General features: G+C 37.8%; 1 protein-coding gene across 1 annotated transcript in view; it reads left to right on the forward strand.

Moving 5' to 3' along the window:
* The window catches only part of TXNDC16 (thioredoxin domain containing 16), a gene marked incomplete at its 5' end in the record, with an annotated part of 110,487 nt that overhangs the window by 77,164 nt on the left and 12,894 nt on the right, over positions 1–20,429 (forward strand). The window contains one exon of the mRNA XM_082854061.1: positions 19,023–19,107. Within this exon, the coding sequence (XP_082710187.1) occupies positions 19,023–19,107 (85 nt within the window). The remainder of the gene's footprint in view (positions 1–19,022; positions 19,108–20,429) is intronic.

Here is a 20,429-nt window from a genome sequence, read left to right on the forward strand (position 1 = left end):
TTAGAGAATTTTAAAAATACAGAGAAGTTGGAAGAAAAAAATAAAAATCTGTATTTAGAGTTGTTGAACTTTAATGTAATTCCTTCACTGTTTTTCTGTGTACTGATATATTGCATATCTATGTACATTTTAGTGTAATTGGGCTAGTACTATGTATTTAGGTTAGTATCTGCTGTTTTTATTTAATATTAAGTGGGTGCCTTTTTTCATGTGATTAATATTCTTCAAAAAATCATAGCTGTATAATATTTGATTGGATGAATATACCATAATTTATTTAACTATTTGCCAACAAATAATATTTTTGTTTCCCTTTTTTCTTTTTGCTATATGTAAAGAATATTTTTATTTATGAGTCTTTGTGTAGATTTTAGGATTCTCTATGTATAGCATCATGTCATCTGCAAACAGTGACAGCTTTACTTCTTCTTTTCCGATTTGGATTCCTTTTATTTCTTTTTCTTCTCTGATTGCTGTGGCTAAAACTTCCAAAACTATGTTGAATAATAGTGGTGACAGTGGGCAACCTTGTCTTGTTCCTGATCTTAGAGGAAATGGTTTCAGTTTTTCACCATTGAGAACGATGTTGGCTGTGGGTTTGTCATATATGACCTTTATTATGTTGAGGTAAGTTCCCTCTATGCCTACTTTCTGGAGGGTTTTTATCATAAATAGGTGTTGAATTTTCTCGAAAGCTTTTTCTGCATCTATTGAGATAATCATATGGTTTTTCTGCTTCAGTTTGTTAATATGGTGTATCACATTAATTGATATGCGTATATTGAAGAATCCTTGCATTCCTGGGATTAACCACACTTGATCATGGTGTATGATCCTTTTAATGTGCTGTTGGATTCTGTTTGCTAGTACTTTGTTGAAGATTTTTTCATCTGTGTTCATCAGTGGTATTGGCCTGTAGTTTTCTTTCTTCTTGACATCTTTTTCTGGTTTGGTGGTGATGGTGGCCTCATAGAATGAGTTTGGGAGTGTTCCTCCCTCTGCTATATTTTGGAAGAGTTTGAGAAGGATAGGTGTAGCTGTTCTCTAAATGTTTGATAGAATTCGCCTGTGAAGCCATCTGGTCCTGGGCTTTTGTTTGCTGGAAGATTTTTATATCACAGTCTCAGTTTCAGTGCTTGTGATTGGTCTGTTTATATTTTCTGTTTCTTACTGGTTCGGTCTCGGAAGGTTGTGCTTTTTCTAAGAATGTGTCCATTTCTTCCAGATTGTCCATTTTATTGACATATAGTTGCTTGTAGTAATCTCTCATGATTCTTTGTATTTCTGCAGTGTCAGTTGTTACTTCTCTATTTTCACTTCTAATTCTATTGATTTGAGTCTTCTCCCTTTTTTTCTTCATGAGTCTGGCTAATGGTTTATCAATTTTGTTTATCTTCTCAAAGAACCAGCTTTTACTTTTATTGATCTTTGCTATTGTTTCCTTCACTTATTTGTTTATTTCTGATCTGATCTTTATTATTCCTTTCCTTCTGCTAACTTTGAGGTTTTTTTGTTCTTCTTTCTCTGATTGCTTTAGGTATAAGGTTAGGTTGTTTACTTGAGTTGTTTTTTGAAGTACGACTGTATTGCTTTATACTTCCCTCTTATAGAACTGATTTTGCTGCATCCCATAGGTTTTGGGTCATCGTTTTTCACTGGCATTTGTTTCTAGGTATTTTTTTATTTCCTCTTTGATTTCTTCAGTAATCTCTTGGTTGTTTAGTGTATTGTTTAGCCTCCATGTGTTTGTATTTTTTACAGATTTTTTCCTGTAATTGATATCTAGTCTCATAGCGTTGTGGTTGGAAAATATACCTGATATGATTTCAGTTTTCTTAAATTTACCAAGGCTTGATTTGTGACCCAAGATATGATCTATCCTGGAGAATGTTCCATGAGCACTTGAGAAGAAAGTGTATTCTGTTGTTTTTGGATGGAATGTCCTATAAATATCAATTAAGTCCATCTTGTTTAATGTATCACTTAAAGCGTGTGTTTCCTTATTTATTTTCATTTTGGATGATCTGTCCATGGGTGAAAGTGGGGTGTTAAAGTCCCCTACTATGACTGTGTTAATGTCGCTTTCCCCTTTTATGGCTGTTAGCATTTGCCTTATGTATTGAGGTGCTCCTATGTTGGGTGCATAAATATTTACAATTGTTATATCTTCTTCTTGAATTGATCCCTTGATCATTATGTAATGTCCTTCTTTGTTTCTTGTAATAGTCTTTATTTTAAAGTCTATTTTGTCTGGTATGAGAATTGCTACTCCAGCTTTCCTTTGGTATCCATTTGCATGGAATATCTTTTTCCATCCCCTCACTTTCAGTCTGTATGTATCCCTAGGTCTGAAGTGGGTCTCTTGTAGACAGCATATATACGGGTCTTGTTTTTGTATCCATTCAGCCCGTCTATGTCTTTTGGTTGGAGCATTTAATCCATTTAAACTTAAGGTAATTATCGATATGTATGTTCCTATTCCCATTGTCTTCATTGTTTTGGGTTTGTTATTGTAGGTGTTTTCCTTCTCTTGTGTTTCCTGCCTAAAGAAGTTCCTTTAGCATTTGTTGTAAAGCTGGTTTGGTGGTGCTGAATTCTCTTAGCTTTTGCTCGTCTGTAAAGTTCTTAATTTCTCTGTCGAATCTGAATGAGATCCTTTCTGGGTAGAGTAATCGTGGTTGTAAGTTTTTCCCTTTCATCACTTTGAATATGTCCTGCCATTCCCTTCTGGCTTGCAGAGTTTCTGCTGAAGGATCAGCTATTAACCTTATGGGGATTCCCTTGTATGTTAGTTGTTGTTTTTCCCTTGCTGCTTTTAATATTTTTTCTTTGTATTTATTTTTGATAATTTCATTGATATGTGTCTTGGTGTGTTTCTCCTTGAATTTATCTTGTATGGGACTCTCTGCACTTCCTGGACTTGACTAACTATTTCCTTTCCCATATTAGGGAAGTTTTCAAGTATAATGTCTTCAAATATTTTCTCAGTCCCTTTCTTTTTCTCTTCTTCTTCTGGCACCCCTATAATTCGAATGTTGGTGCATTTAAAATTGTCCCAGAGGTCTCTGAGACTGTCCTAGATTCTTTTCATTCTTTATTGTGCTCTGCAGTAATTATTTCCACTGTTTTATCTTCGAGGTCACTTATCTGTTCTTCTGCCTCAGTTATTCTGCTGTTGATTCCTTCTAGAGAATTTTTAATTTCATTTATTGTGTTGTTCATCATTGTTTGTTTGCTCTTTAGTTCTTCTAGGTCCTTGTTAAACGTTTCTTGTATTTTTTCCATTCTATTTCCAAGACTTTGGATCACGTTTACTATCATTATTCTGAATTATTTTTCAGGTAGACTGCCTGTTTCCTCTTCATTTGTTTGCCCTGGTGGGTTTTTACCTTGCTCCTTCATCTGCTTTGTGTTTCTCTGTCTTCTCATTTTGTTTAACTTACTGTGTTTGGGGTCTCCTTTTCGCAGGCTGCAGATTTGTAGATCGCGTTGTTTTTGGTCTCTACCCCTAGTGACTAAGGTTGGTTCAGTGGGTTGTGTAGGCTTCCTGGTGGAGGGGACTAGTGCATGTGTTTTGGTGGGTGAGGCTGGATCTTGTCTTTCTGGTGGGCAGGACCACGTCCAGTGGTGTGTTTTGGGGTGTCTGTGACTTTATTATGATTTTAGGCAGCCTGTCTGCTAATGGGTGGGATTGTGTTCCTGTCTTGCTAGTTGTTTGGCATAGGGTGTCCAGCACTACAGCCTGCTGGTCGTTGAGTGGAGCTGGGTGTTAGCATTGAGATGGAGATCTCTGGGAGAGCTTTTGCCATTTGATATTATGTGGAGCCAGGGGGTCTCTGTTGGAACAATGGTCTCTTGCCTCTTAGACTTTTCCCCAGACTCCCTTCGGGCTAGCTGTGGTGCACTAGCCCCCTTCAGGCTGTGTTCACGAAGCCAACCCCAGTCCTCCTACTGGGATCTGAACTCTGAAGCCTGAGCCTCTGCTCCTAGCCCCCACCCACCTTGGCGGATGAGCAGAGAAGCCTTTCAGGCTGGTGAGTGCTGGTAGGCCCGATCCTCTGTGTGGAAGTCTCTCCGCTTTGCCCTCTGCACCCATATTGCTGTGCTCTCCTCCATGGCCCTGAAGCTTTCCCCCAGCCCACCACTCGTCTCTGCCTGTGAAGGGGCTTCCTAGTGTGTGGAAACTTTTCCTCCTTCACAGCTCCCTCCCAGAGGTGCAGGTCCTGTCCCTATTTTTTTGTCTCTGTGTTTTCTTTTTTCTTTTGCCCTGCCCAGGTACATGGGGAGTTTCTTGCCTTTGGGAAGTCTGAGGTCTTCTACCAGCATTCAGTATATGTTCTGTAAGAGTTGTTCCACATGTAGATGTATTTGTGATGTATTTGTGGGGAGGAAGGTGATCTCCATGCCTTACTCCTCTGCCATCTTGAAGGTCTCTCCCAAAACAATCTTGAGAAATAAAAACGGAACTGGAGGAATCAGACTCCCTGACTTCAAACTATACTACAAAGCTACAGTAATCAATACAGTATGGTACTGGCACAAAAACAGAAAGATAGATCAATGGAACAGGATAGAAAGCCCTGAGATAAACCAATGCACATATGGTCATCTTATCTTTCATAAAGGAGGCAAGAGTGTACAATAGAGAAAAGACAGCCTCTTCAATAAGTAGTGCTGGGAAAACTGGACAGCTACCTGTAAAAAATAACATTAGAACACTCCCTAACACCATACACAAAAATAAACTCAAAATGGATTAAAAACCTAAATGTAAGGCCAGACACTGTAAAACTCTTAGAGGAAAACATAGGCAGAACACTCTATGACATAAATCACAGCAAGATCCTGTTTGACCCACCTCCTAGAGAAATGAAAATAAAAACAAACATAAACAAATGGCACCTAATGAAACTTAAAAGCTTCTGCACAGCAAAGGAAACAAAAAAGATGAAAAGACAGCCCTTATAATGGGAGAAAATATTTGCAAATGAAGCAACTGACACAGGATTAATCTCCAAAATATACATGCAACTCATGCAGCTCAATTTCAAAAAAACAAACAACCCAGTCCAAAAATGGGCAGTGGACCTAAATAGACATTTCTCCAAAGAAGATATACAGATTGGCAATGAACAGGTGAAAGGATGCTCAACACCATTAATCATTAGAGAAATACAAATCAAAACTACAATGAGGTATCACCTCATACCACTCAGAGTGGACATCATCAAAAAAATCTAGAAACAATAAATGCTGGAGAGGGTGTGGAGAAAAGGGAACCCTCTTGAAGTGTTGGTGGGAATGTAAATTGATGCAGCCACTATGGAGAACAGTATGGAGGTTCCTTAAAAAACTAAAAATAGAACTACCATATGACCCAGCAATCCCACTACTTGGCGTATATCAAGAAAACCATAATTCAAATAGAGTCATGTACCACAGTGTTCATTGCAGCACTATTTACAATAGCCAGGACGTGGAAGCAACCTAAGTGTCTATTGACAGATGAATGGATAAAGAAGATGGGACACATATATACAATGGAATATTACTCAGCCATAAAAAGAAATGAAATTGAGTTATTTGTAGTGAGGTGGGTGGTCCCAGAGTCTGTCATACAGAGTGACGTAAGTCAGAAAGAGAGAAGCAAATACTGTATGCTAACACATATATATGGAATCTAAGAAAAAAAATGGTTCTGATGAACCTAGGGGCAGGACAGGAATAAGGAAACAGCTGTAGAGAATGGTCTTGAGGACACGGGGAGGGGGAAGTGTAAACTGGGACAAAGTTAAGAGAGTAGCATTGACTACATACACTACCAATGTAAAATAGATAGCTAGTGGGAAGCAGCTGCATTGCACAGGGCGATCAGCTCAGCGATTTGTGACCACCTAGAAGGGTGGGATAAGGAGGGTGAGAGGGAGATGCAAGAGTGAAGCAATATGGGGATATACATATGCATATAGCTGATTCACTTTGTTATACAGCAGAGACCAACACAACATTGTAAAGCAATTATATTCCAATAAAGATGTTAAAAATTATTTTATTGAAGTATAGTTGATTTACAATGTTGTGTTAATTTCAGCTGTACAGCAAAGTGACTCAGTAATACATATATATTCTTTTTCATATTCTTTTCCATTATGGTTTATCACAGGATATTGAATATAGTTCCCTGTGCTATACACTAGGACCTTATTGTTTATCCATCCTATATATAATAGTTTGTTCCTGTTAATCCCAAACTCCCAATCCTTCCCTCCCACCCACTCCTCCCCCACTTGGCAACCACAAGTCTGTTCTCCATGTCTGTGAGTCTGTTTCTGTTTTGTAGATATGTTCATTTTTGTTGTATTTTAGATTCCACATATAAGTGATATCATATGGCATTTGTCTTTCGCCTTCTGACTGACTTTGTTTAGTATGATAATCTCTAGGTCCATCCATGTTGCTACAAATGCATTTTTCATTCTTTTTTATGGCTGAGTAGTATTCCATTGTGTGTGTGTGTGTGTGTGTGTGTGTGTGTGTGTGTGTGTGTGTGTGTGTATCTATCTATCTCACTCCTTCTTCCTCCATTCATTCTTCATAGGACATTTAGGTTGTTTCCATGTCTTGGCTATTGTGAATAGTGCTGCTATGAACATAGGGGTGCTTGTATCTTTTCGAATTATAGTTATGTCTGGGTATATGCCCAGGAATAGGATTGCTGGATCATATTGCAACTCTATTTTAGTTTCTTGAGCAACCTCCATACTGTTTTCCATAATGGCTGCACCAATTTACATTCCCACCAACAGTCTAAGAGGGTTCCCTTTTCTCAACACCCTCTCCAACGTTTATTATTTTTAGACTTTTTAATGATGGCCATTCTGACTGGTGTGAAGTGGTACCTCACTGTAGTTTTGATTTGCATTTCTCTAATAATTAGCGATGATGAGCATCTTTTCATGTCCCTATTGGCCATCTGTATGTCTTCTTTGGAGAAGTGTCTATTTAGGTCTTCTGCCCATTTTTTGATTGGGTTTTTTGCTTTTTTTGTTATTGAGTTGTGTGCGCTGTTTGTATATTTTTGAAATTAAGCCCTTGTTGGTCACATCATTTGCAAATATTTTCTCCCAGTCTGTAGGTTGTCTTTTTTGTTTTGTTTATGGTTTCCTTTGATGTATAGAAGCTTGTAAGTTTGATTAGGTCCCATTTGTTTATTTTTGCTTTCATTTCCATTGCCTTTGGAGACTGAACTAAGGAAATGAATTCATCTTATATTTAATTTCAAATTAATGTTTTTGCTTTCAGCTTTGATACAGCACTTACAGCAATTAGTTTTACTTTTTTTTTTTTACATAGTATCATTGGCTATAGTGTTCTTTTAATATTACAATTTCTCTATTCTTAAACTCCTATTCTTTCTTTCTTTATTTTTTTTCTGTCCTTCATAGGACTGTGTCTTTCAGTAAGTTTTAAAGAAAAGAGTACACAGGGCATTTTTTCTGACCAGTGGTATTACTTAGAATGTTATTATCTTGGCTTTGGAGATGGATGGCCTCTCCAAAACCTGGGTAGCAAAACCCTTAGTGTTTTCCTCATCATGTTGACTGAAAAAAAGTGCATAACATGAGAGTTGTGAGTTAAGCTTTATTTGAGGCAAAATGAGGACTATCGCCTGGGAGACAGCATCTCAGATAGCTCTGAGGAACTGCTCCAAAGAGGTAGAGGGTAGTCAGTATATACGTAACTGTGGTGAAGGGGATACATGCAGTCAAGCACATATTTTGGCAGAAGATTGCTGCTAGTCACAAGAAGGTTGTTGCTAGTCACGAGGAGCAGATGTCTCTGTTAATGCTTTTAGTGCTGCTTTTCTAGATATGAGAAGATGCAAGAAACTGGGCCCATAAAGTCTCCTGAAAATAGCTGGCTATCTGAAGGCCTGTTCTGCCAGTTTTTCCCAGAGCACAGAGTGCTTCATTACTGATCTCACCCTGAACTCCCTTCAGGGTGTATTGAAGGTTGGTGACTGCAGTGGCTAGTGACCTCATCCTTGCAGAGGCAGATGGCAAGTGACAATTTTTAGTTGGCAATCTCATGCTAACTCTTTCCACTTATGTAGCAAACTTCCCTCCTTCTTATTTTTCTTTTATTTAAGATGAATTTCAAATTCTGAATGAAATATCTTAAGGATATTTGTATGGGAAGAAGATCCCCAAAGTCTAGCATTATAATTTTATTTAGTAGATACTATTAGGTACTTATTAAATTTTGCTTTCTACAAATTGCTGTCTAGTAATTTTCCCCTTCTACTTTGTCTTCAGAATTTTTAAAAATAAAAGCCAAAAGAACTCACTAGAAAGAAATAAAAGGAATGTTAATGTGTGCAATGTGGCTTACCATCTTAGAAGGCAAAATCCAGAGGGCATAACTTTTAAATTTGTATTCTCTCTATGAAAAATCATGAAGTAAATGACTCTGTGTTTTACTCCGTCTTTGCCTTTCTCATGTTTTTGCACCCACAGTTGACTTTGTTTTCTACCTACCTCAAGTGCCTGGTGTCCTGAAGTTCTTGTTTATTATTTACACTGGGCCTCCTTCCAAAAAGAATTAGTCTTCAGAAAATAAAAAGCACAAATACAATAAAATCATTAAAACAAGGATAAGAGTTAAGCAATAAAAGTAGGGGATAATTATGTAGAATACCTAGAAACACTGCAGTTGATCTTAAAACTTAACCCTGAGCAATCTGGTAGCAAATAGAAACAGAAAGATAAAAATTTTGCCAATTTATAATCATTATACAATAAATGGCAAACTAGAAGTTAGGGTGCTGAGTCACCCATAGAGAAACTATTTCTCTGATTGTACATGCTTAGAGGAATTTTTCACGTATGTATATGTACGTGTATATTTTATTTAGAGATCAACATAAGGAACAGTGTACTTGATCATATTGCTGTACAAATGATGATAAAATTTACATGTAGTTATCTCTCAAAAGCATAATGTTAAAGTATATAAAGGTGGTCTGGTGTGCCAGAATGATGTAATCTGGATATGATGCTTTTTAATTATTTTACTGGATTGATTGTTTCTAAGCCTTTTAAGTCAGGTATTAGTTCCTCTTCCTTTTTGTTTTTGGTTTTTGCAGACATTCATATGATAGTTGCTGGATTTTCAACACTATTTTGAAAATCATTATTTTCAATTTTCATATAAAACATTATTTTCAACATAATTTTCAACATATAGAATGAGAAAACATATAACAATAAAAGGCTCTTATAATCCATTAACATTTTTATGTACATTTGGATTTTATTCATAAATGCTAACTATTAACATTTGCTGATCACTTATTTTGTATCAGATATTAATTTGTTCATATAGATTCTAATGGTTTGAAGACTAATGTGAGTTCCATGAGGGGTGAAATGTCTCTTTTATCCACTGGTGTTATCTTTCAGGCCCCTCTACTAGAAAGTTACTACTTTTTGCTTTTTAATTAATAAATATCTTGTAGGGTTATAGTTTAAAACTCTGTAAATGTCCTGTTCCTCACTTTACTTTTGCACAGCAGTTTTAAAATTCACTGCCTGCAACAGGTATTACTATGATAGTTGCCAAGTGGGAAATTTCTAACTCCATTATTCCTTCTACCTTTATTAGTTGGCATACTACTCATTTGTTTGTTTATCAGTATGGATGGCTGAGTTGTTATTTATTTCAGTGGATTATAATCAGTTACTATCATTAGATTGCTCAGGTTACCCTAGATAGATTTGGTCAGTGGGAGCCTTTCACTCTATCATGTCCTTTTTTTTTTTTTTCTTTTCCGTCCTGGGTACCTATGACCTTTTGACATGTCTCCATTATTTTCTGAAAACGTCCTTTTGTCACAAGATGTTCCCAGCCCCATTCCTAGAATCAGCCAGTTCTCCAAGGAGTCCAATTTCCTTTTAATGGGACACTGAATTTAGAAACCAAGATCTAGGGGTTAGGAATATTTTAGTAATGGCGGTGTTCTTGCCTCTCAACTCTTTTGCTGACAGAGCTAAAATATAGATGTATCTGTATGTGTATAAATATAACTGTGTAATAAAATGTGACAGTAGAAAACAGCAGTATTGCTAAATTAATGTATTTATTTATTTTTAACATCTTCATTGGAGTATAATTGCTTTACAGTGGTGTGTTAGTTTCTGCTTTATAAAAAAGTGAATCAGCTATACATATACATATATCCCCATGTCTCTTCCCTCTTGTGTCTCCCTCCCTCCGACCCTTCCTATCCCACTCCTCTGGGTGGTCACAAAGCACCGAGCTGATCTCCCTGTGCTATGCGGCTGCTTCCCACCAGCTATCGGTTGTATATTTGGTAGTGTATATATGTCCATGCCCCTCGCTCACTTGGTTCTAGCTTACCCTTCCCCCTCCCCATGTCCTCAAGTCCATTCTCTAGTAGGTCTGCATCTTTATTCCCATCTTGCCCCTAGGTTCTTCGTGACCACTTTTTTTTTTTTTTAGATTCCATATATATGTGTTAGCATATGGTATTTGTTTTTCTCTTTCTGACTTACTTCACTCTGTATGACAGACTCTAGGTCCATCCACCTCACTACAAATAACTCAATTTCGTTTCTTTTTATGGCTGAGTAATATTCCATTGTATATATGTGCCATCTGTTAATGGACACTTAGGTTGCTCCCATGTCCTGGCTATTGTAAATAGAGCTGCAATGAAAATTGTGGTACATGACTCTTTTTGAATTATGGTTTTCTCAGGGTATAAACCCAGATGTGGGATTGCTGGGTCGAATGGTAGTTCTATTTTTAGTTTTTTAAGGAACCCCCATACTGTTCTCCATAGAGGCTGTATCAATTTACATTCCACCAACAGTGCAAGAGGGTTCCCTTTTCTCCACACCCTCTCCAGCATTTATTGTTTGTAGATTTTTTGATGATGGCCATTCTGACTGGTGTGAGATGATATCTCATTGTAGTTTTGATTTGCATTTCTCTCATGATTAATGATGTTGAGCATTCTTTCATATGTTTGTTGGCAATCTGTATATCTTCTTTGGAGAAATGTCTATTTAGGTCTTCTGCCCATTTTTGGATTGGGTTGTTTGTTTTTTTTAATATTGAGCTGCATGAACTGCTTGTAAATTTTGGAGATGAATCCTCTGTCAGTTGCTTCATTTGCAAATGTTTTCTCCCATTCTGAGGGTTTTCTTTTCATCTTGTTTATGGTTTCCTTTGCTGCGCAAAAGCTTTTAATTTTCATTAGGTCCCATTTGTTTGTTTTTATTTCCATTTCTCTAGGAGGTGGGTCAAAAAAGATCTTGCTGTGATTTATGTCACAGAGTGTTCTACCTATGTTTTCCTCTAAGAGTTTTATAGTGTCCGGTCTTACATTTAGGTTTTTAATCCATTTTGAGTTTATTTTTGTGTATGGTGTTAGGGAATGTTCTAATTTCATTCTTTTACTTGTAGCTGTCCAGCTTTCCCAGCACCATTTATTGAAGAGGCTGTCTTTTCTCCATCGTATATTCTTGCCTTCTTTATCAAAAATAAGGTAACCATACGTCTGTGGGTTTATCTCTGGGCTTTCTATCAGTTCCATTAATCTATATTTCTGTTTTTGTGCCAGTACCATACTGCCTTGATTACTGTAGCTTTGTAGTATAGTCTGAAGTCAGGGAGCCTGATTTCTACAGCTCCGTTTTCTTTCTCAATATCGCTTTGGCTATTTGGGGTCTTTTGTGTTTCCGTACAAATTGTGAAATTTTTTATTCTTGTTCTGTGAAAAATGCCAGTGGTAGTTTGATAGGGATTGCATTGAATCTGTAGATTGCTTTGTATAGTATAGTCATTTTCACAATGTTCGTTCTTCCAATCCAAGAACATGCTATATCTCTCCATCTGTTTGTATCATCTTTAATGTCTTTCATCAGTGTCTTATAGTTTTCTGCCTACAGGTCTTTTGTCTCCTTAGGTAGGTTTATTCTTAGGTATTTTATTCTTTCTGTTGCAGTGGTAAATGGGAGTGTTTATTTAATTTCACTTTCAGATTTTTCATGATTAGTGTATAGGAATGCCAGAGACTTCTGTGCATTAATTTTGTATCCTGCTACGTTACCAAATTTGTTGATTAGCTCTAGTCGTTTTCTGGTAGCATCTTCAGGATTCTTTATGTGTAGTATCATGTCATCTGCAAACAGTGACAGCTTTACTTGTTCTTTTCTGATTTAGATTCCTTTTATTTCTTTTTCTTCTCTGATTGCTGTAGCTAAAACTTCCAAAACAATGTTGAATAATAGTGGTGACAGTGGGCAACCTTGTCTTGTTCCTGATCTTACTGGAAATGTTTTCAGTTTTTCACCATTGAAGACGATGTTGGCTGTGGGTTTGTCATATATGGCCTTTATTATGTTGAGGTAAGTTCCCTCTATGCCTACTTTCTGGAGGATTTTTATCATAAATGTGTCTTGAATTTTGTTGAAAGCTTTTTCTGCATCTATTGAGATGATCATATGGGTTTTCTGCTTCAATTTGTTAATATGGTGTATCACATTGATTGATTTGCGTATATTGAAGAATCCTTTCATTCCTGGGATAAACCCCACTTGATCATGGTGTATGATCATCTTAATGTGCTGTTGGATTCTGTTTGCTAGTATTTTGTTGAGGATTTTTTCATCTATGTTCATCAGTGATATTGACCTGTAGTTTTCTTTCGTTGTGACATCCTTGTTTAGTTTTGGGATCAGGGTGATGGTGGCCTCGTAGAATGAGTTTGGGAGTGTTCCTCCCTCTGCTATATTTTGCAAGAGTTTGAGAAGGATAGGTGTTAACTTTTCTCTAAATGTTTGATAGAATTCACGTGTGAAGCCATCTGGTCCTGGGCTTTTGTTTGTTGGAAGATTTTTAATCACAGTTTCAATTTCAGTGATTGTGGTTGTTCTGTTTATATTTTCTATTTCTTACTGCTTCATTCTCGGAAGGTTGTGCTTTTCTAAGAATTTGTCCATTTCTTCCAGTTTGTCCATTTTATTGGCATATAGTTGCTTGTAGTAATCTCTCATGATTCTTTGTATTTCTGCAGTGTCAGTTGTTACTTCTTCTTTTTCATTTCTAATTGTATTGCTTTGAGTCCTCTCCCTCTTTTTCTTGATGAGTCTGGCTAATCGTTTATCAATTTTGTTTATCTTCTTAATGAACCAGCTTTTAGTTTTATTGATCATTACCATTGTTTTCTTTGTTTTTATTTCATTTATTTCTGGTCTGATCTTATGATTTCTTTCCTTCTGCTAACTTTGGGTTTTGTTTGTTGTTCTTTCTCTAGTTTCTTTAGGTGTAAGGTTAGATTGTTTATTTGAGATTTTTCTTGTTGCTTGAGGTAGGCTTGTATAGCTATAAACTTCCCTCTTATAACTGCTTTTGCTGCATTCCATAGGTTTTGGGTTATCGTGTTTTCATTGTCATTTGTTTCTAGGTATTTTTTTGATTACCTCTTTGATTTCTTCAGTGATCTCTAGGTTATTTAGTAGTGCATTGTTCAGCCTCCATGTGTTTGTATTTTTTACAGATTTTTCCTCTAATTGATATCTAGTCTCATAGCATTGTGATCAGAAAAGATACTTAATATAATTTCAATTTTCTTAAATTTACCAAGGCTTGATTTGTGACCCAAGGTATGATCTATCCTGCAGAATGTTCCATGAGCCCTTGAGAAGAAAGTGTATTCTGACACTTTTGGGTGAAATGTTCTATAAGTATCAATTAGATCTATCTGGTCTATTGTGTCATTTAAAGTTTGTGTTTCATTATTTATTTTCATTTTGGATGATCTGTCCATTGGTGAAAGTGGGCTGTTAAAGTCCCCTAGTATGATTGTGTTACTGTTGCTTTCCCCTTTTATGGCTGTTAGCATTTGCCTTATGTATTGAGGTGCTCCTATGTTGGGTGCATAAATATTTACAATTGTTATATCTTCTTCTTGGATTGATCCCTTGATCATTATGTAATTTCCTTCTTTGTCTCTTGTAATAGTCTTTATTTTAAAGTCTATTTTGTCTGATATGAGAATTGCTACTCCAGCTTTCCTTTGGTATCCATTTGCATGGAATGTCTTTTTCCATCCCTTCACTTTCAGTCTGTATGTGTCCCTAGGTCTGAAGTGGGTCTTTTGGAGACAACATATATATGGGTCTTTTTTTTGTATACATTCAGCCCGTCTATTTCTTTTGGTTGGAGCATTTAATCCATTTACATTTAAGGTCATTATCAATATGTATGTTCCTGTTACCATTTTCTTCATTGTTTTGGGTTTGTTTTTGTAGGTGTTTTCCTTCTCTTGTGTTTCCTGCCTAAAGAAGTTCCTTTAGCATTTGTTGTAAAGCTGGTTTGGTGGTGCTGAATTCTCTTAGCTTTTGCTCGTTTGTAAAGGTTTGAATTTCTCTGTCGAATGTGAATGAGATCCCTGCTGGTAGAGTAATCTTGGTTGTAGGTTTTTCCCTTTCATCACTTTGAATATGTCCTGCCATTCCCTTCTGGCTTGCAGAGTTTCTGCTGAAGGATCAGCTATTAACCTTATGGGGATTCCCTTGTATGTTAGTTGTTGTTTTTCCCTTGCTGATTTTAATATTTTTTCTTTGTATTTAGTTTTTGATAATTTGATTGATATGTGTCTTGTCATGTTTCTCCTTGGATTTATCTTGTATGGGACTCTCTGCACTTCCTGGATTGATTTACTATTTCCTTTCCCATATTACGGAAGTTTTCAAGTATAATGTCTTCAAATATTTTCTCAGTTCCTTTCTTTTTCTCTTCTGCTTCTTCTGGCACCCCTATAATTCGAATGTTGGTGCATTTAATATTGTTCCAGAGGTCTCTGAGACTGTCCTCAACTCTTCTCATTCTTTATTGTGCTCTGCAGTAATTATTTCCACTATTTTATCTTCCAGGTCACTTATCCATTCTTCTGCCTCAGTTATTCTGCTGTTGATTCCTTCTAGAGAATTTTTAATTTCATTTATTGTGTTGTTCATCATTGTTTGTTTGCTCTTTAGTTCTTCTAGGTCCTTGTTAAACCTTTCTTGTATTTTCTCCATTCTATTTCCAGGATTTTGGATCATCTTTACTATCATTATTCTGCATTCTTTTTCAGGTAGACTGCCTATTTCCTCTTCATTTGTTTGGCCTGGTGGGTTTTGACCTTGTTCCTTCATCTGCTGTGTGTTTCTCTGTCTTTTCATTTTGTGTAACTTACTGTGTTTGGGGTCTCCATTTTGCAGGCTGCAGCTTCATAGATCCTGTTGTTTTTGGTGTCTGCTCGCAGTGGCTAAGGTTGGTTCAGTGGGTTGTGTAGGCTTCCTGGTGGAGGGGACTAGTGCCTGTGTTCTGGTGGATGATGCTGGGTCTTGTCTTTCTGGTGGGCAGGTCCGCGTCTGGTGGTGTGTTTTGGGGTGTCTGTGACCTTATTATGATTTTAGGCAGCCTGTCTGCTAATGGATGGGGTTGTGTTCCTGTCTTGCTAGTTTGGCATAGGGTGTCCAGCATTGGAGCTTGCTGGTCATTGAGTGGAGCTGGGTGTTAGCATTGAGATGGATTCTCTGGGAGATTTTCGCTTTTTGACATTACGTGGAGCTGGGAGGTCTCTGGTGGACCAGTGTCCTCAACTCAGCTTCCCCTCCTCAGAGGCACAGGCCTGACTTCCGGTCGGAGCACCAAGACCCTGTCATCCTCACGAAAAAGAGAAAAAGGGAAAAATATATATATGTCGTTGCTCCCAAAGTCCACCTCCTCAATTTGGGATGATTCGTTTCTATTCAGGTATTCCACAGATGCAGGGTACATCAGGTTGATTGTGGAGATTAAATCCTCGCTCCTGAGGCTGCTGGGAGAGATTTCCCTTTCTTTCTTTGTTCGCACAGCTCCTGTGGTTCAGCCTTGGCCCCGCCTCTGCATCTAGGTCGCCTGAGGGCGTCTGTTCTTCGCTCAGACAGGACGGGGTTAAAGGAGCAGCTGATTCAGGGGCTCTGGCTTACTCAGGCCGGGGGGAGGGAGGGGCGTGGATGCGAGGCGAGCCTGCAGCGGCAGAGGCCAGCATGACGTTGCAGCAGCCTGAGGCGCGCCGTGCGTTCTCCCGGGGAAGTTGTCCCTGGATCACGGGACCGTGGCAGTGGCGGGCTGCACAGGCTCCCAGGAGGGGAGGTGTGGATAGTGACCTGTGCTCGCACACAGGCTTCTTGGTGGCGGCGGCAGCAGCCTTAGCGTCTCCCGCCCATCTCTGGGGTCCACGCTGATAGCTGCGGCTCACGCCCATCTCTGGAGTCATTTAGGTGGCACTCTTAATCTCACCTCGCACACCATGAAACAAAGAGGCAAGAAAAGGTCTCTTGCCTCTTCGGCATGTCCAGACCTTTTCCCGGACTCCCTCCCAGCTAGCTGTGGCGCACTAGCCCCCTTCAGGCTGTGTTCACGCAGCCAACCCCAGCCCTCTCCCTGGGATCTAAGCTCTGTAGCCCGCCTGAGCCTCAGCTCCCAGCCCCTGCCTGCCCCAGCAGGTGAGCAGACGAGCCTCTTGGGCTGGTGAGTGCCGGTAGGCACCGATCCTCTGTGCGGGAATCTCTCCGCTTTGCCCTCAGCACCCCTGTTGCTGTGCTCTCCTCCGCGGCTCCGAAGCTCCCCGCCGCCCGCCACCTGCAGTCTCCACCCGCGAAGGGGCTTCTAGCGTGTGGAAACCTTTCCTCCTTCACGGCTCCCTCCCACTGGTGCACGTCCCGTCCCTATCCTTTTGTCTCTGTTTATTCTTTTTTCTTTTGCCCTACCCAGGTACGTGGGGAGTTTCTTGACATTTGGGACGTCTGAGGTCTTCTGCCAGCGTTCAGTGGGTGTTCTGTAGGGGTTGTTCCGTATGTAGATGTATTTCTGATGTATTTGTGGGGAGGAAGGTGATCTCTGCATTTTACTCTTGTGCCATCTTGAAGCTCCTAATGTATTTATTTTATGCAATTAAAATATGTTTAAAGTTAAAACAACTGAATATTGTAAGTCACCGTTAATATCACACCTCAAGTATATTTATAGTGGTTAAAAAAACTTTTTATTTAGATAACTGATTATTTCCTTATATTTGGGTTGCCCTATATTCTGACATATATGCAGTTTTCACCAAGGAGGAGAATGTGCCTGGTTTCAAATATTCAGAGGAGAATTTACACTTTGATTTAGTGGGAATGGATATGTAACTGAGGTCTACAGTCTTAAATGCTACCATTCCCCAAGGAACTTAGGATTTATGTACAAGTGGTTTCATGCAGAGGCTTGCAAGAAACATATTCATGAGTTTAGAGTCTTCTTCATGAGGAAATTATATGGGAATATTAGTGTAATTTTCTTATCAAAAAAGAAGCTAAAACAGATTCCATTATGTCATTGCTTTAGATAACAATCATCAATTATTGATCAGAATTTAGAGAAATTTCTCTTAGAAATGAAAGTACAGCACTCAGTTCTTTCTAGTTGCCTAGTTTTCTTATGAATCTTTTCTACTTTGGTATAGCACAGGCTAAAGAAAATATTTTCATGGGTTACTCGTTTCTCATTAAATTTATGATTATAAATGAGCTCTCAGTGCTGCCTGCTGGTGGATTTTGCCACTTTAGTAAGCTGGCTTTCCTACAGTGTTTCTCAGTCTTGTGGAAAGTATGCATCGTTTTTAAAGAAAACAATCTTGTGGTTACCCAGGTTAACAGTGTTGATGCTCACATCACGAATATAGTGCTGACTACTAAGGTACAGATCTTTTGGGTTCAGCATACCCAGACCTCTAGGTGCTTTATGATTCAATTCTTCCATCATAGTTTTTCTATTTCAACTGTTATGAACCTTTTGTGCAGCGAGCTGAGCTATCATCTGGCCTTCAGTTGTCAAGAATACATCATTTATATCAGTCTACCTTTGCTCTTTTCTCATTAGTCTACAACTGTTTAATTCAGACTTGCTTCTTGGTTATAAGGTCCAGAATATGCTATTATTTATGAAAATGTATTCAGAAACCTACAGAGATAATAGTTCTTATTTTGAAAATGTATATCATAACAAATGGGAAAAGACTGATACACAAATTAATCAAAGTTTAAAAGTAACAAAAACACATTACAGAAAATACAGGAAATAAGAGAAGAAGGTACAAATCCCTCATAATTATAGAACCCTAACAGAGACACTGTTAGAGGACTAGAATTTCCAGTCTTCTATTTTTTCTATGCATATGAGCACTTTTAGATTTTCTGGTTATAATGTGTGTATCATTTCACATACCTGCTTTTCTTTCCAGGCTACATATAGGACAGCTGTCTCCATTTACCTTGCCTTAGGAGTAGATTAAAAAGCAACCAATATTTATTTACTTAATCTGTATGATTAGAATCCTGTAAATCTTATAAATTACAGTTGACCCTTGAAAACGAGGGGGTTAGGGGTGCTGACCCCCTGCACAGTTAAAAATCCCCAGACTGCTGTCTCTGCCTCAAAAATAAAGGAATTGATAAATGACCCACCCAAGGGCAGGAAGCTCAGTTTGGATAGAAACTCTACTTCTTTTGATTCCACGTATTGTGATCTCTTGAACACAGTTGAACACATACTTTTCCCCACACTTAGTTAGTTTAAAGGTCTGTTAAATGAAAATACAGGTACTGTATTTATTGAAAAAATTAATGTATAAAGTGGACCCATGCAGGTCAAACTCGTGTTGTTCAAGGGTCATCTGTACATTTGGAGTACATTTATTTACAGAACCATAGTTGTATTATATCAATGTACATTTCTGTAGTTATCAAATGTTATAAAAAGAACACAGATATATTTTAGAACCAATAAGGTATGTAAGGTCTGCACTTAAACATCTTTATAATTAATTAGTAATTAAGCACTATCATCTGTAAACATGTTCATCAGTTGAATAGCATACATAACTTGAAAGGTTTCAGATTTTTAACTTGTTTGTGTATTTATAGCAAAAGAAGAGTTCACTGAAGCAGGAAACTACCTAAAAGGATGTGTTATCACAGGAATTTATTCTGAAGAAGATGTTTTGACACTGTAAGTCTGTTGGTCTTCTAATTTTAGGGAGGAAGAAGTTTGCAAAATAATTTATTGTTTGTCTTTACAAAGTTGATGAAGGAAAATAGGGCAGCAACATAACTAAATTTTTAATTTCCTTCTGGGAAGATCTAGGAAGGTACTACCTGGCTATTTAGAATTTTTAGATATTCAAAATTCTTCTTTAGGCTAGATGCCCTCATGGGGCAACATTGGATTCATACTACTTCATCTTCCTATAAAAGTTTTCCTCTTTGGATTCTATTACCTGCGGTAAATTCTTTTCAGTTGTCATAGTTTTATGAGGAATTTTATTTCTTGAGTGTCTGGGTTTTGATTTGCCACCAAGGTCTACATAAAAATCAGTTTTTCTATATTTCTCGCAGAGTTTTAGGTGACGAACGGATAGTTCTACTTAATTTTGTTATTGCAGACATACACTTAAGCAGTGCTTCTTTTAGCCACTTAAGTTGCTTTATTTGTAGAATTCGGGGCTCCTGTGAACTATCAAGTATTTCAGTTGCTGCGGAATGAAGGACTGAACTGAAAATTTGGAAATTATGAATACATAGCACGTTCTACACTTATGACTCCTCTTCAGATGCACGTGGAGTTAATAAGCCCCAGTTTGTGTTTATTACCCTCTGACTATATTATTCCTCATTGTCATTTCTGAGCTTAAATCTTTCATCCTGAATACTGGTGACACATGCTTTTGATGATCGAGCTCCATGAAATCAGTGAGTTTTTAAAAGTGAATACAGAACTCCAGATCTTTAGGGAATATGAGACCTGTTCACCTGACACATGGACAGTCACCCACTCTCTTCTAGACCAGTAGTTTTCAGAGTATGTTTCGTTTATAACCAACTGGTTATATTACCAACAGGTAATCTGAAAACTGGGCTTTCTACTAATGTTTATAATATTATAACGTCTATACTTTTGTTTTAGCATGAATTAAGCTTTTACATGATATAAATGTGACTACATCACTGGTAATTTCACACAAGACATTTTTTTCCTATTTAGTGATTTTCTTTTAAGTTTAGTTAGCAAAAGTAGTGGTAGGAGGGAGCAGATTTGGGCTCTGTTTCAGTGGAGAGAGCACAGACTCTGTATCTGGAATACCTCAGTGTGAATTCTGTCTCTGCTGTTTACTGCTCTTTCATCATCAGTAAACAGAGGGTTATAGGGATGTTCTGATGGTTAAAGACTTAACTAGAAGCACCTGGTGTAGTGCCTGGCAAATAACAGGCCCATTCTCATAAATGCCTGTCTCCTTGGCTCAGCAGTTTGGTGAGCAGCCCAAAAAGTGGAGA

This window comes from Leucopleurus acutus, assembly GCF_964270905.1.
Source record: "Leucopleurus acutus genome assembly, chromosome: 1".
NCBI lineage: Eukaryota > Metazoa > Chordata > Mammalia > Artiodactyla > Delphinidae > Leucopleurus > Leucopleurus acutus.